This window comes from Phaseolus vulgaris, chromosome 10, assembly GCF_000499845.2.
Source record: "Phaseolus vulgaris cultivar G19833 chromosome 10, P. vulgaris v2.0, whole genome shotgun sequence".
In the NCBI taxonomy this organism is placed as follows: domain Eukaryota; kingdom Viridiplantae; phylum Streptophyta; class Magnoliopsida; order Fabales; family Fabaceae; genus Phaseolus; species Phaseolus vulgaris.
The window spans coordinates 16,458,615-16,470,291 of NC_023750.2; the positions used below are offsets into that span (position 1 = coordinate 16,458,615).

Sequence of the window (11,677 nt, forward strand, 5' to 3'; positions counted from 1 at the left end):
GAAAGAAACGGGTAAAGTACAGGCAAAACAATCGAAGCACGTGAAGGCAAAAATGAGCGTAAAATCATACATGCGGAATTCGATAGCTCAATAGCACGAAAATTGTAATGCAAACCCCAAAGTTGTGACGAAAGTGCAAACAGTTCAAAGAATTACAAGCTTGTCGAAGAGGGTCAAAAAACAAGTGTAAAGTGTGAAGGAGAAGGGTGGCGGTTGAGGGCGGCAGTTCAATAATCCATCTCCAAGGGCACGACCTTCCCGTCAACAATGTGATGGGTGGAATCACAGTTGGAAATGTCGATCCCCGGGTTCTCACAGACGACCTGGGCTAGAGCCTCTTTGAACCCCTCCTCGAAGGTACCCGCCATGTCGTTGACGAGGGTCTTCTTATCCTTCTCTAACTCTTCAATGATGGCGTCCCCCGAAGCCACTTGTTTCTCCAAACCTTCCTTCTCCACACGGAGTCGGCTGACTTCGACCTGCAGTTTGTCGTAGTCAACCTGGAGAAGTCCCATAGTCTTGGCCTGGGTAGCCATCTCCCCCTCCACACGCTCCAGTCTGTCAGCCTGCTCACTGCACCGACTCTTCAAGACCTTTTGGACTTCGTCGTAAGTTTCGACCATGCCCTGGAGGCCTGTTACTTGGACTTGAAGAGTGACTTCCCGAGTGTAGGAGTCAACCTGCAGCTCCACCGCCTCTGCCAGTTGTTTTTCAGCCTCTTCTTTAGCCTCTTGCGCCTGCTTCAGGGTGGTTTGGTAAGTTTCGTTTTGGCGTCCCAAAATCTTCTTTTCCTCCTCCAGGGCAGCTACCCTTGTTTCCAAGGCCTGGAGGGTTTGAGTTTGCAGAACAGCGTTTCTGGCTTGGGCGCGCCATTCAAAGGCCATCGCAAAGAAGGCCCCCAAGTAGAAGGGCATGCCCTCCTTCCTGTCGGAGCCTTCTGGCATTGATCCGCCGCTGAAGCCCCTCATCAGATGCATAATTGGAGGAGGGATGGCGATAAGATCGGGGGCGGCAGCGATGAAGGCAGAAGAAGCAGAGACCTCTGCCGGTGGCGGAGGCGGAGCAGATTCGGCACCTTCGCCTGTTTCCTCTTGGACCGTTGTGGGGGGAAGGGAAGTAGCGCTTGGAGGGTTGTCCCTGAAGGAATCCTCTCCCTGGGGCGACGTCGCTGGTAGGAGGGGAACCCTCGCCAAAGCCAAAGCAATTATACAAAACCACAAAACGCGTAGATGCGTGAGACGTAAGTCACATGACACAATGGAAAACAGGTGGAAGAGGCCAGAGGAACAAACATTCGGTAGTAAGGTACAGATAACAAAAGATGGTAAGGGGAGAGTCTCCCTACCAAAGTATGTAGTCAGGGCGTTGGCGTTGTATTCGCTCGCGATAAGCTTCAACGTATCGAAGACAATCCCCAGGCTAGCCAAGGCCTTGCATACCTCCCTATCAGCAGGGGATAGCTCATCCAGGGCTTTGGCCCTGAGCAGCTTAGGGTGCTCCGTCTAGTACAGGGGAAAGCCGTCTAAGGCTGTGGGGTCGTGCTTGGTGCTGCACACCCTAAAGAATTTTCCTTTCCAGTTTTTGTAGGAGTTCTGGAAGAGGGAGAGGAGGATCCTACCCGCGATCCCGGAGAAGCTTACCCAAAAGCTTTTCCCCTGTTTCTTCACCTCGAAGAAATGCAAGAAAAAATTCACAGAGGGAAGGATGCCCAGGTGCCCGCAGAGAATTTGAAAGCCCCTTACGAATGCCCAGCTGTTGGGGTGGAGCTGGGCGGGGGCTGTGTTAATCTCGGTGAGAAGTTCCCTCTCGAAGGGCGTGAATGGGAGACGCACCCCGGCGCGTTTAAACACCGTCTGGTACATGAAGAAGAAAGGATTCCCCTTTCTAGGTCTGTCATCCACGCAGACAGGTTCCCCAGGTCTGCCGGGACGAACAGAGATGTGCGCGTCATGGGTGCGGCAGAAAGCATTAAAGTTGTTCAAGTGAGGATCCCCACGATGATTCTCCAGGTCCTGGAAGGATGTCAGGCTGGTACACTCGTTCAAGAGCTCGTCGGGGGCCCATGAATAGAAGGCTTTATAGTTGGACTTGGGGGTCTTGGGAGGAGAACCAGACTTTGAGTTCGGGCGCGTCATGGTGTGAATAAATAGTTGGAGAAAGAAGAAAGGAAAAAGGTTTTTAACAAGTGATGCCAAGACAGAAAAGGGGGTAAAACCCCAGGAAATGCCACCCACGCGAGAAAACCCAGAAAGAAGGAGAAGGGAACAGAGAAGAAAGGAGAAGCGGAAGAACACAATAATGCATAAACGTAAACAGTCCCAGGCAGTTCAATAAACTATGCAATGCAACGAAGGAGAAGAGTCGTGGATATGCAAAAATCATACCTTTGCTGTCAAAGTGAGGGAGGAAGGAGAGCAGGAAGGAAAGAACAGAAGTTGTAGACAAAAGGGTTGAAGGCGATGAACAGTGCGGAGACGCAGAGAGAATGGATGGAACAGTGGTGTGAGCGCGGGGTTTGGGGTAACTTGAACGTTACATTTGCAACCCAAGAGGCACTAATTGGGAGTCGTGAGATCGTGCCGCGTGTCAAGGGATTAAGCGCCCAAGGGGAGCGCAAGGGACTCTAGAGGCTGACCGTGTGATGAGCCACGTGGCGCATGATTAAGCGTGGCCCCAAAAGGTGTTACTTTCCCAGCCTCAGAGGATGTCCAATCAGCCATTAATAGCGCCCCTACGGTTCAGAGAGTGTCACGTCAATAATTCGAGAATTGTTGAGTCAGCAGGGAATGACGCGTCATCAGGGTGACACGTAGACGGCGTGGGCGAGGCCTTAGTCTTTGCACTGAAGACAAGTCTTCGGCTTAAGACTGGGGGGCTTATGTACCGTCCCGTATCCGGGCGTTGACAAAGTCAAGGTCAAAGTCAACATCCGAACTAAAAGTCAACATAAGGCGTCGCCCAGGTGAAGAAACGCCAAGTGCCAGCGTCGCCACGAGGAAGCGTCGCCAAGACAGGGCGTCGCCTAGGTGAAGGCGTCACCCAACCAGGGCGTCGCCAAGATTAAATATCACTAAGACAAGGCGATCACAGTGTGGTTCCCCGATACCCATGGGTAGGAAAGACCATGGAGGGATCGACACCGTGAGAAGGCCTCAAGTCCCGATAAATCCGGAGTAGTGATGAAGAGAAGATAAAGGTGGCTTCAAGGCCATAGTGGTAGCACCAGTGTAGGGCAGCCTGACTCGTGAAGTACCCCTGTCGCCCCAGAGACACCTTTGGGACAGATACGACTCAAGAGGAGGGTCACGCCCAGGGTAGCCAGGCACAGGGTATGAGAGGAAGGCAGATACGCCCTCAAAGTGAGTGACTAAAGGATTGGGGGCATGAGTTGGCACCCAAAAGGTCACCCCTTGCGCAGTAACACTCCCAAGCAGAGGACTCACACGAAGAAACGTCCCCAGATGGGATCAGGGCGCTGTGAGGCCCTCCACGTGTACGACAGCCAGGTCAGAATAGAAACACCATTTAGTTAGGTACCAGGTAATTAAAGTCATTTAATACAGTTTCTGTTTCGAGCGTTTAAGGTATTATAAAGGCTCCCAAGCGTTTCAACGTCTTAAATGCGCTACGTTTTCTAATTAGACGCCTTAATTAAGTGCGTTACGTTTTATGATTAAAAGCGCTTTAAGGTGCTTTAAATGCTAGGGTAGTTTAAATAGCGCCGAGAATGTTGGGAACGGGGTTCGAACTTTTGGCTAATTTTCCAAAAACACTCTAGTTGCTTGCTTGAGCCTTGAGGTTTTGCACAAGGGACTAGGGAAGGGTTTTGGCCAGAACGAGAAAATATACACTAGACACAGTTTCCTTTTGATCACCTTCAGAGTGCCATACGCGGTGCTCCGATACGGAGGTGCTTAGTTTTTTGGTGTTTCTTGCTGGCTGACTTGAGCGTCGGAGTGCAAACGGCCGCTAGGGCGCCCTTTTTGTCCTTCTTTGCAGGAATCCGCAGGTAACCAGTGGGAAGAAGTTCCTAGATGACGGTTGAGGCCGCGCATGAAGACGTCCCAGGTCAACCGGACGGAACAACTCTAGTTGCTTGCTCGAGCCTTGAGGTTACGCACTAGGGACTAGGGAAGGATTTTGGCCAGAACGAGAAAATATACACTAGACTCAGTTTCCTTTTTACCACCTTCAGAATGCCATACACGGTGCTCCGATACGGAGGTGCAGAGTTTTTGGTGTTTCTTGCTGGCTGACTTGAGCGTCGGAATGCAAACGGCCGCTAGGGCGCCCTTTTGTCCTTCTTTGCAGGAATCCACAGGTAACCAGTGGGAAGGAGTCCCTAGCTGACGGTTGAGGTCGCGCACGAAGACGTCTCAGGTCAACCGGACGGAACAGACCCTTGTTGTGATTGGTTGAATATCAGTTGCACACTGATGTATATCGTGATCCCTAACTTATAGGGAGATATATTGATATATAGGTGTACCGTCCCGTCCCCAGGCGTTGACCAAAGCCAAAGTCAAACATATGGTGGGACCCATCAAGGGGGCCCAAGAAGGAAAGTCAACGGGTTGACCGCTTGAAGGAAAGTCAACGGGTTGACCGCTTGAGGCGTCGCCAGGTGGAGGCGTCGCCAGGTTGAAGCATCGCCAGGATGAGGCGTCGCCGGGTGGAGGCATCGCCAGGTTAAAGCATCGCCAGGATGAGGCGTCGCCAAGTTCAGACGTCGATGGTGTGTCACCCCCAGATACCCGCGAGTAGGAAAGACTGTGGAGGGAGCGACACCATAAGAGGCCACGGTACGGGCAAGGAGGCCTCGGGCTCTGGTACCTCAAAAGAGTAATGAAGAGAAGAGAGAGGTGGCTTCAGGGCCATAGTTCTAGTACTAGTAGGGGGTAACCCAACTCGTGAAGTACCCACGCCACCTTTGGGAGACCCCTGGGACAGGTACGACCCATGAGAGGGCCACTCCCAGGGGCGAACCATGTGCGTAGTACGAGAGGAAGGTAGATACACTCCCAAGGCGAGTGACTAGAGGCTGGGGCGCATGAGTTGACACCCAGAGAGTCACCCCTTGTGCCAGATGCACTTTGAGGAAGGAGGACTTACACGATGGAATATCCCTAAGTTGGGTTACGGTGCTGTAAGGCCCTCCACCTAGAGTAACGATCAAGCCAGAAGGACACATGGCAGTAAGCACTGAAACATCAAGGTGTATAAGTTTCTCTGAAAGTTAACTAAGGTACGTTTTTACTCAGTTTACGTTTTGAACGCTTTAAAACACTTTAAACGCCTTAAATGCTTTAAACGTTTTAAATGCTTTAAATGTTTTAAACGCTTTAAACGTTTTCAATGCGCTTTTAAACTCTTTAAATGCTTTAGGCGTTTAAAAGGGGCTTTAGACGTTTGAGACAAGGGGCCAGACCCAGTCTTTCACACACGCTCTAGTTGCTTGCTCGCGGACCCACTGTACGCACAGGCAATTAGAGAGAAGTTAGTTACTCGATCATTCGACCACCTTCAGAGCATCCATTCACGGTACTCCGATACGGAGGTGTATTCTTTTGATGTTTCTCGCTTGCTGACTTGATCGTCGGAGTGCAAACGGCCGCGAGGGCGCCCCTTTGTTCACTTCTTTTCAGGTGCTCACGGCGGAGGAAGGCGGAGATCCGAGTTGAAGAAGAAGGTGCCGTAGCTCGCGAGTAGAAGCTACGCAAGAAGACGTTCCCGGTCACCGGCATGAACATTTGGCGCCCGATCTAAAACATCAGTCCCACCACAAGTGTTCAGTTCTCCAGTTGCAGTTTCCGATTCAGTTCCTTCGAGATTTTACCAAGATCCACCGTTCGTTGTGAAATTGGTGCAGTTTCACCGATTGCCTTCGGTTTAGTTTGCTGTTTGATTGTGTTTGTTTGAGTTCGAGTTCCCAACGCTTTCTTCATCCCTTGGAGTTGCACGACAACTAGAAGAAGTTCCTGAAACCACAGAAGATGAGGTCCACAAGGCAAGGTTCGACGCGCGCTGAGAGCAAAGACCTGACCATGCAGCAGGTCATGGATATGATGCAGGGACTGCAGGAGGCAATGGCAGCGTCGAAGGGTGAGCAAGAGCGCATGCAGGCGGATCTCGCGGCGTCTCAGGCGAGAAATGAGGAGCTCCGCGGCGCAACAACTCAGGGGTACGCGACGTGGATGAGCCCGACGGTTCCACTCCACCAAGGGAGTTCTCTACGCCGTTCTCGCAACCGATTCTGGAGACGGTGATCCCCAACACATTCGTGGGGCCCAAGGCAACCTTCACGGGGATGGAGGACCCCGAAGCACATCTCACTACGTTCCACACGCAAATGATGTTGGTAGGCGGCTCCGACGCCGTAAGGAGTAAGCTCTTCATAAGCACTTTGACTGGGATGGCCATGGACTGGTTCATTAGTCTTCCGAATGGCCATATCACCTCCTTCGCACAGCTCTCGCAGCTGTTCAGGGAGCAGTATCTAGCAAACAGGGCTTCACTAGCGGTCTCGTACGACTTGTTCGATGTAAAGCAGTATCTGGGTGAGACCCTCAAGGAATATGTTCCGGCCGGTTGACCTGGGTCGTCTTTACGAGTGGCTTATAATCACGAGCCAGAGCACCTTCGTTCTCTTTTGTATATGAGTACCTGAAAAAGCAGAACAAAGGGGGGTCCTCGCGGCCGTTTGCCCTCCGACGCTCAAGTCAGCTAGCGAGAAACACCAAAGTGACTGAAAATTGTATGATTATCTCAATAACTAGAACTGTGTGGCTAAACTGTGTTGCCCTAATTACCTTGTGCTCACAGCTGGGTGCGCCGTCAAGAACAACTAGGGTCTAATGTTCCGAGTAACTTTATGAGAACTAGATTAAAGCTTGTCAACTGTAAAGGACGTACCTTACTAGGGTTCTTCGTGCCCTTTATATAGGTGAAAACTAGGGTTTACCTTTGTATTGCTGCTATTATCTAGGGTTCCTTGGAGAAGGTCCTTGCGCCGCTATCCTTAGGATCTTAGCGTATCTGGCCCATGGACTTTCCTTATCTGGAGTGCAATGATTAACCTTGCGGCCCCTTGAGCTCTAACTTAGGTACTGTATATCTCATGCCATCATACTGTTCGAGTGCCCTAATTAAACACGTGTCATGCATGCAGTCTTCCTTGGAGGTCTTTAACGAGCACGTGGGCATTATCACGTGCCCCCTTTGACTTGATCGTTTACTCCGTGCAGAGGGTCCCACAGCGCCGCCACCCAACTTAGGGTTATTCCATCGTGTGGGCCCTCTTCTCTGCGAAATGCTTCTGTCACGCGGGTTGACTCTTCGGGCGATGTCTTACTGGGGCGACGTCTCGTTTGGGCGATGTCTTGCTTAGGCGATGTCCTTCTCTTGGGCGATCACTCATCTTGACGGTAACCGGCTATGTATACTGCAGAACGCCGCTTCTACATACGGCGACTATGTTGACTTCTGGACCACCTACTTTTCTTTTGTCCATGTCATCACACCTGATGACCTGGTCGGTACACAAGCCCCCCAGTCTTGAGCTGATAACTTGTTTTCAGCAAAAAGACTAAGCCCTCGCACTGCTGCCCCCGCGGCGTCCTGATGATGTGTCGCCTCTTGACCGTTTGACTTGACATTCTCTGCGTCGCCGGCGCAGCGTACCCTTAAGGACTCTGACGATGTGATATTCTCTGAGCGAGAAAAGTGACACTTGAGTTCGCACCTTAACTCCGTGACACGTGGCCCAGTCGTGGGACGTTTGATTTAATTGTAGCGTTCGGATCTTTGGAAACCCCGTACCTTAACTCACTGTCTTTACCTCTTTTGTATCTTTCTTGCACTATTCATCTTTTTCTCAAGAACTTTCCCTGTGTTCTTTCTTTGCCTTCTTCTTCCCCTACACTACTGCTGAGCCCTTCCTCTTTGGTCTTTAGCTCCTTCACCGATAGCACGTTCTAAAATGCCTGCCAACCCTGCTTCTTCCAGAGTGGCTCATAAAGATCTTTACCCTTGGGCTTCGAGTGAACTCCTTGACGAGTATTCTTGCTTACTTTCTACTAGGGCCCCGAGGGAACACGTGGGGGAAGCGTGTTCCTATAACCATCGCGCCTTCGCAAAGAGGCACGATGATGACATCGTCGTGCTCCCTTGTTCCATGGGGGAGCCGGTGTGCGGTGATGAACGATCCAACAACGGGGTCCCCTTTTTCTATTTTTACCAAGTAGTCTTTAAGTGCGTCGGCGTACGCCTTCCCTTTTCCAGGTTCGAGAGGGAGCTCTTAACGGAGATGAACACCGCCCCAGCCCAACTGTACCCTAACAGTTGGGCCTTCGTGAAGGCCTTTGATATCCTGTTTGGCTTTCTTGGATGTGCACCCTCCGTAGATATTTTCCTTCACTTCTTCGAGGTGAAGAGGCAGAGAAGCAACCCATGGGTAACTCTTAGCAACATCCCTGGCAGGATTCTTTTGACCCCTTTCCAACAAACCTTCAGAGAATGGAAAGGTAGTTTCTTCAAGGTGTGTTGTTCCAGCCTTGTGCCTGCTGCTCTAGACGGGTTTCCTTTGTATTGGACAAAGGACGCCCGAGCCTTGAAAGCTAAGCTTCTCAAGAAGTTGTCCCCAAGGGATCAGGAGGCTTGCAAGATCCTGGCGGGTGCTGGAGGTCTCGACGCGGCTGCCTTGATAAGTTTAGAGTATAATGCCGAGCTCTTGGGGAAGTACATATGTGCGTGAGGCTTTCCTCATGACTCTCCTTCTTTATGTTATTGCTGGATTTTTGTACGATTTCGCACGGAAATACCTTGTTTCACGTCTGTCTCTTACTGTGTTTTACTCCTTTTCTTTTCCTTTTTTTATTTTTTTACGTAGGTTCGAAGATAAATGATCATCAGAGAGCGCTGCTGACTCAGGCTTTGAGGTTCGGGGACAGGGCTTCTTCGTCGTATTGCTCAAACTCTGGGGGCCACTGATGACTCGACTGAGCTTGTTTGAGCTCTCTCACTTGAACCTTTGGCGTTTTCGCCCCGAGCTTGTCCCGAGCTTATCGGGATAGTTGGTGATGTGCTGCTTGTAGCAACGTCAGACCGCATGGTCTTTATCTGGCGGCGATCGCACACATGGCAGACCGCCCCCTACACGACCGGTGATCATATGCAGTTCTCGATTATGTCATCGCCCCTGATGACTCGACTGATATACGGGCTGCGATTCTTCTGGCGAGGAGGATAAGTTAAACCCCGGCGATCTACGTGGCTTCGCGCGCTAATGCCCACACTGGTAACTGATTTGACATTTCACCAACCCCTCCCCCATCAACTGACACATGGACTCATCGATGGTTACTATCTTACGTCGTTTGCGCTTCTCGTAACATTCGAAACTCTAAAAGTTATCGCGCCACTACACTGTTTCATTATCTTTCTTCTTCACTTTCAAACTTTCTATATGCTCTGGCGAACGCTTCGACTCCCCAATCATCGTTTCTCCGCGCGCTCCTTCGATCATCAAAAGGTGAGCTTTTTATTACTCTTGCTAATGCTTACTGCATTTTAATCGGCTTGCATCATCTATTAACTGCTTGGAGCATACGCTGTGGGTTGCTTGTTTCCTGTCTTGCATTTTCCTGCGTTTTAGGTCTTCCTTTTCCTCTCTACGACCTCCTTTGTTCATGCTGTTTCCCTTTTTCGTCTTTCAATTGAGTCATTCTGTTTTATCAACCCTCTATTTTCTTGTCGTCTTCCCTGCAGTTTCTTGATGGCTCATGCAGGGACCACACCAAACAACCCTGCCCTCTCTCGAAACCCTCCTCCAAAGGCACGTAAACAACCTACTTCAGGAAACCCCTCCACATCTCGCAACCCACCTAGAGAACCGTTGTCCTTTCAAATCGGGCTCAGAGGCTTGTGCCCTCTCAACCTAACCAACTGCAGTCAACCTCCCCACAAGCCAATGCCATTGTACGCCCCATTCCTGACTATAAACTGTTGTACCCATGGGCTCCTCCAGCCTTGTTGAATGAGACTTCCTCGATCAATACTGAGGCCGCCATTCACCGTTTGAGAGATAAGACCCATCTTACCTTTCATAAGGAGCATGACGACAAGGTTGCCATTCGTCCTTGTCCTCCTGGGGAACCTGTCTATACTAATAATGATGGTAATGACGACCACCCTTTATGCTTCATCTATGCAACTGTATTCAAGAAGATTAGGCTCAGGTTCCCTTTCACTCGTTTCGAGAGGGAGCTTTTAACTGAGCTTGATATTGCCCCTGCCAGCTGCACCCCAACGGTTGGGCGTTCATCAGAGCATACCAAATTGTTTGTGCCCACCTAGGCCATCCAGCCTCCGTAGATGTGTTCTTGTTTCTGTTCGAGGCCAAAAACCCATTTTCGGAAAGCTAGGAGTCCAGAGAAGATGGGGGAGCTTGATAGAGACCTGTGCAACTTCTGGAAAGGAGTTGCCTCCACCAATACCACCTTGTCCACCCCCTCAATCATCCAGTTTGAATTCTATGAGGATCAACTAGACTTTTACATAGGTCTGCCCTTCTACTCTATTTGGATCTCTCTTCCTGCGCCAAGTCCACTTTGCTCTTTATCAAACTCATTTGCATTACACGGTCCCCTGTTTATTCTTGGCTGCTTGGTCCCTGTATTACCGATTACCTGAAACTGGATTGATTTGTAAACATGGATCTCTTTGTGCAGATACCATGTTGGGAAAAGATCAGATGGCCAGGCTATGCTCCTTAGCCAAGCGCCATAATCTCGCAGTAGGTCTCAGACTGTCCCGAATTCTATCGCAGAAGCTGCTGTTGCTCGGGGCGAGCTCCTTCCCATGGGCTCACCTTCCCTCATCACCCCTCCTGCCCCTGTGAGAAAGAAACTGCCACCAAAGAGGGCCAAGAGGAAGATTCCCACAGTGGTGTCGGACGATGGGGAGAACGAGAGTACTGAAGATGGGCTTGTCTGTAAAAGGAACAGGGCGACCACCATTGAGCCGCCAGCAATCGAACACGCCGGCCCAGATTACGCGGAGAATCCCCCCAGTGCCTCCACACCCTTTGAGAGCGCTGAGGATACTCTGCCGTCAAATACTTCAGCCGCCGGAGGCATTCCGAACCAGACTGTGGATGTCCAATCGTCCCCCCAACCTGTAGTGGAACCAAACTCATCGCCGCCGCGTCCCGACGCCTCCTTGGTCGTTCACTCCTATGAGGGTGGTGGCGAGAACCAACCCTCAACCCCTCTCCCAATTCCTGCTCTTCCAGCCCCTGTTGAAGAGGTTTTGAAAACTCATGTCGCTTACCTCAGTGCTATGACCACTGAGTGTGTAGAGAAGCGCCTTTACAAGATGATGGGCGAGGCTCTAAAGGACTCCTTAAATCAGTATGAATCCGAAGCCGGTGCAGCGAAGGACCAAGTCCAACAACTTAAGCGTGACCTTACGATGCGAGGATTGGAATTTTCGCGGTTAGAGAATGCTCTGAAGGACAAGCTGCGGAACGAACGCAAAAATGGCGCTGAGCTACACAAAAAGCTGAACGATAAACTCTTAGAGGTCGCTGAACTCGAAAGCAGGCTCGTGCCTCAGCAGGAACAGATAGCGGACCTGGAGGAGGCTCTTGAGGCGAAAAAGGCCTACGTGAATGAGCTCG

The 11,677-nt window shown here is 50.8% G+C and overlaps 1 protein-coding gene across 1 annotated transcript; it reads right to left on the minus strand.

The window, feature by feature from the left end:
* Positions 1-227: 227 nt before the first annotated feature.
* LOC137815633 (uncharacterized) lies at positions 228-944 on the minus strand. Its single transcript, XM_068618748.1, has one exon. The coding sequence runs from the start codon at positions 942-944 to the stop codon at positions 228-230; it is 717 nt and encodes a 238-aa protein (XP_068474849.1).
* Between the last annotated feature and the right edge of the window lie 10,733 nt (positions 945-11,677).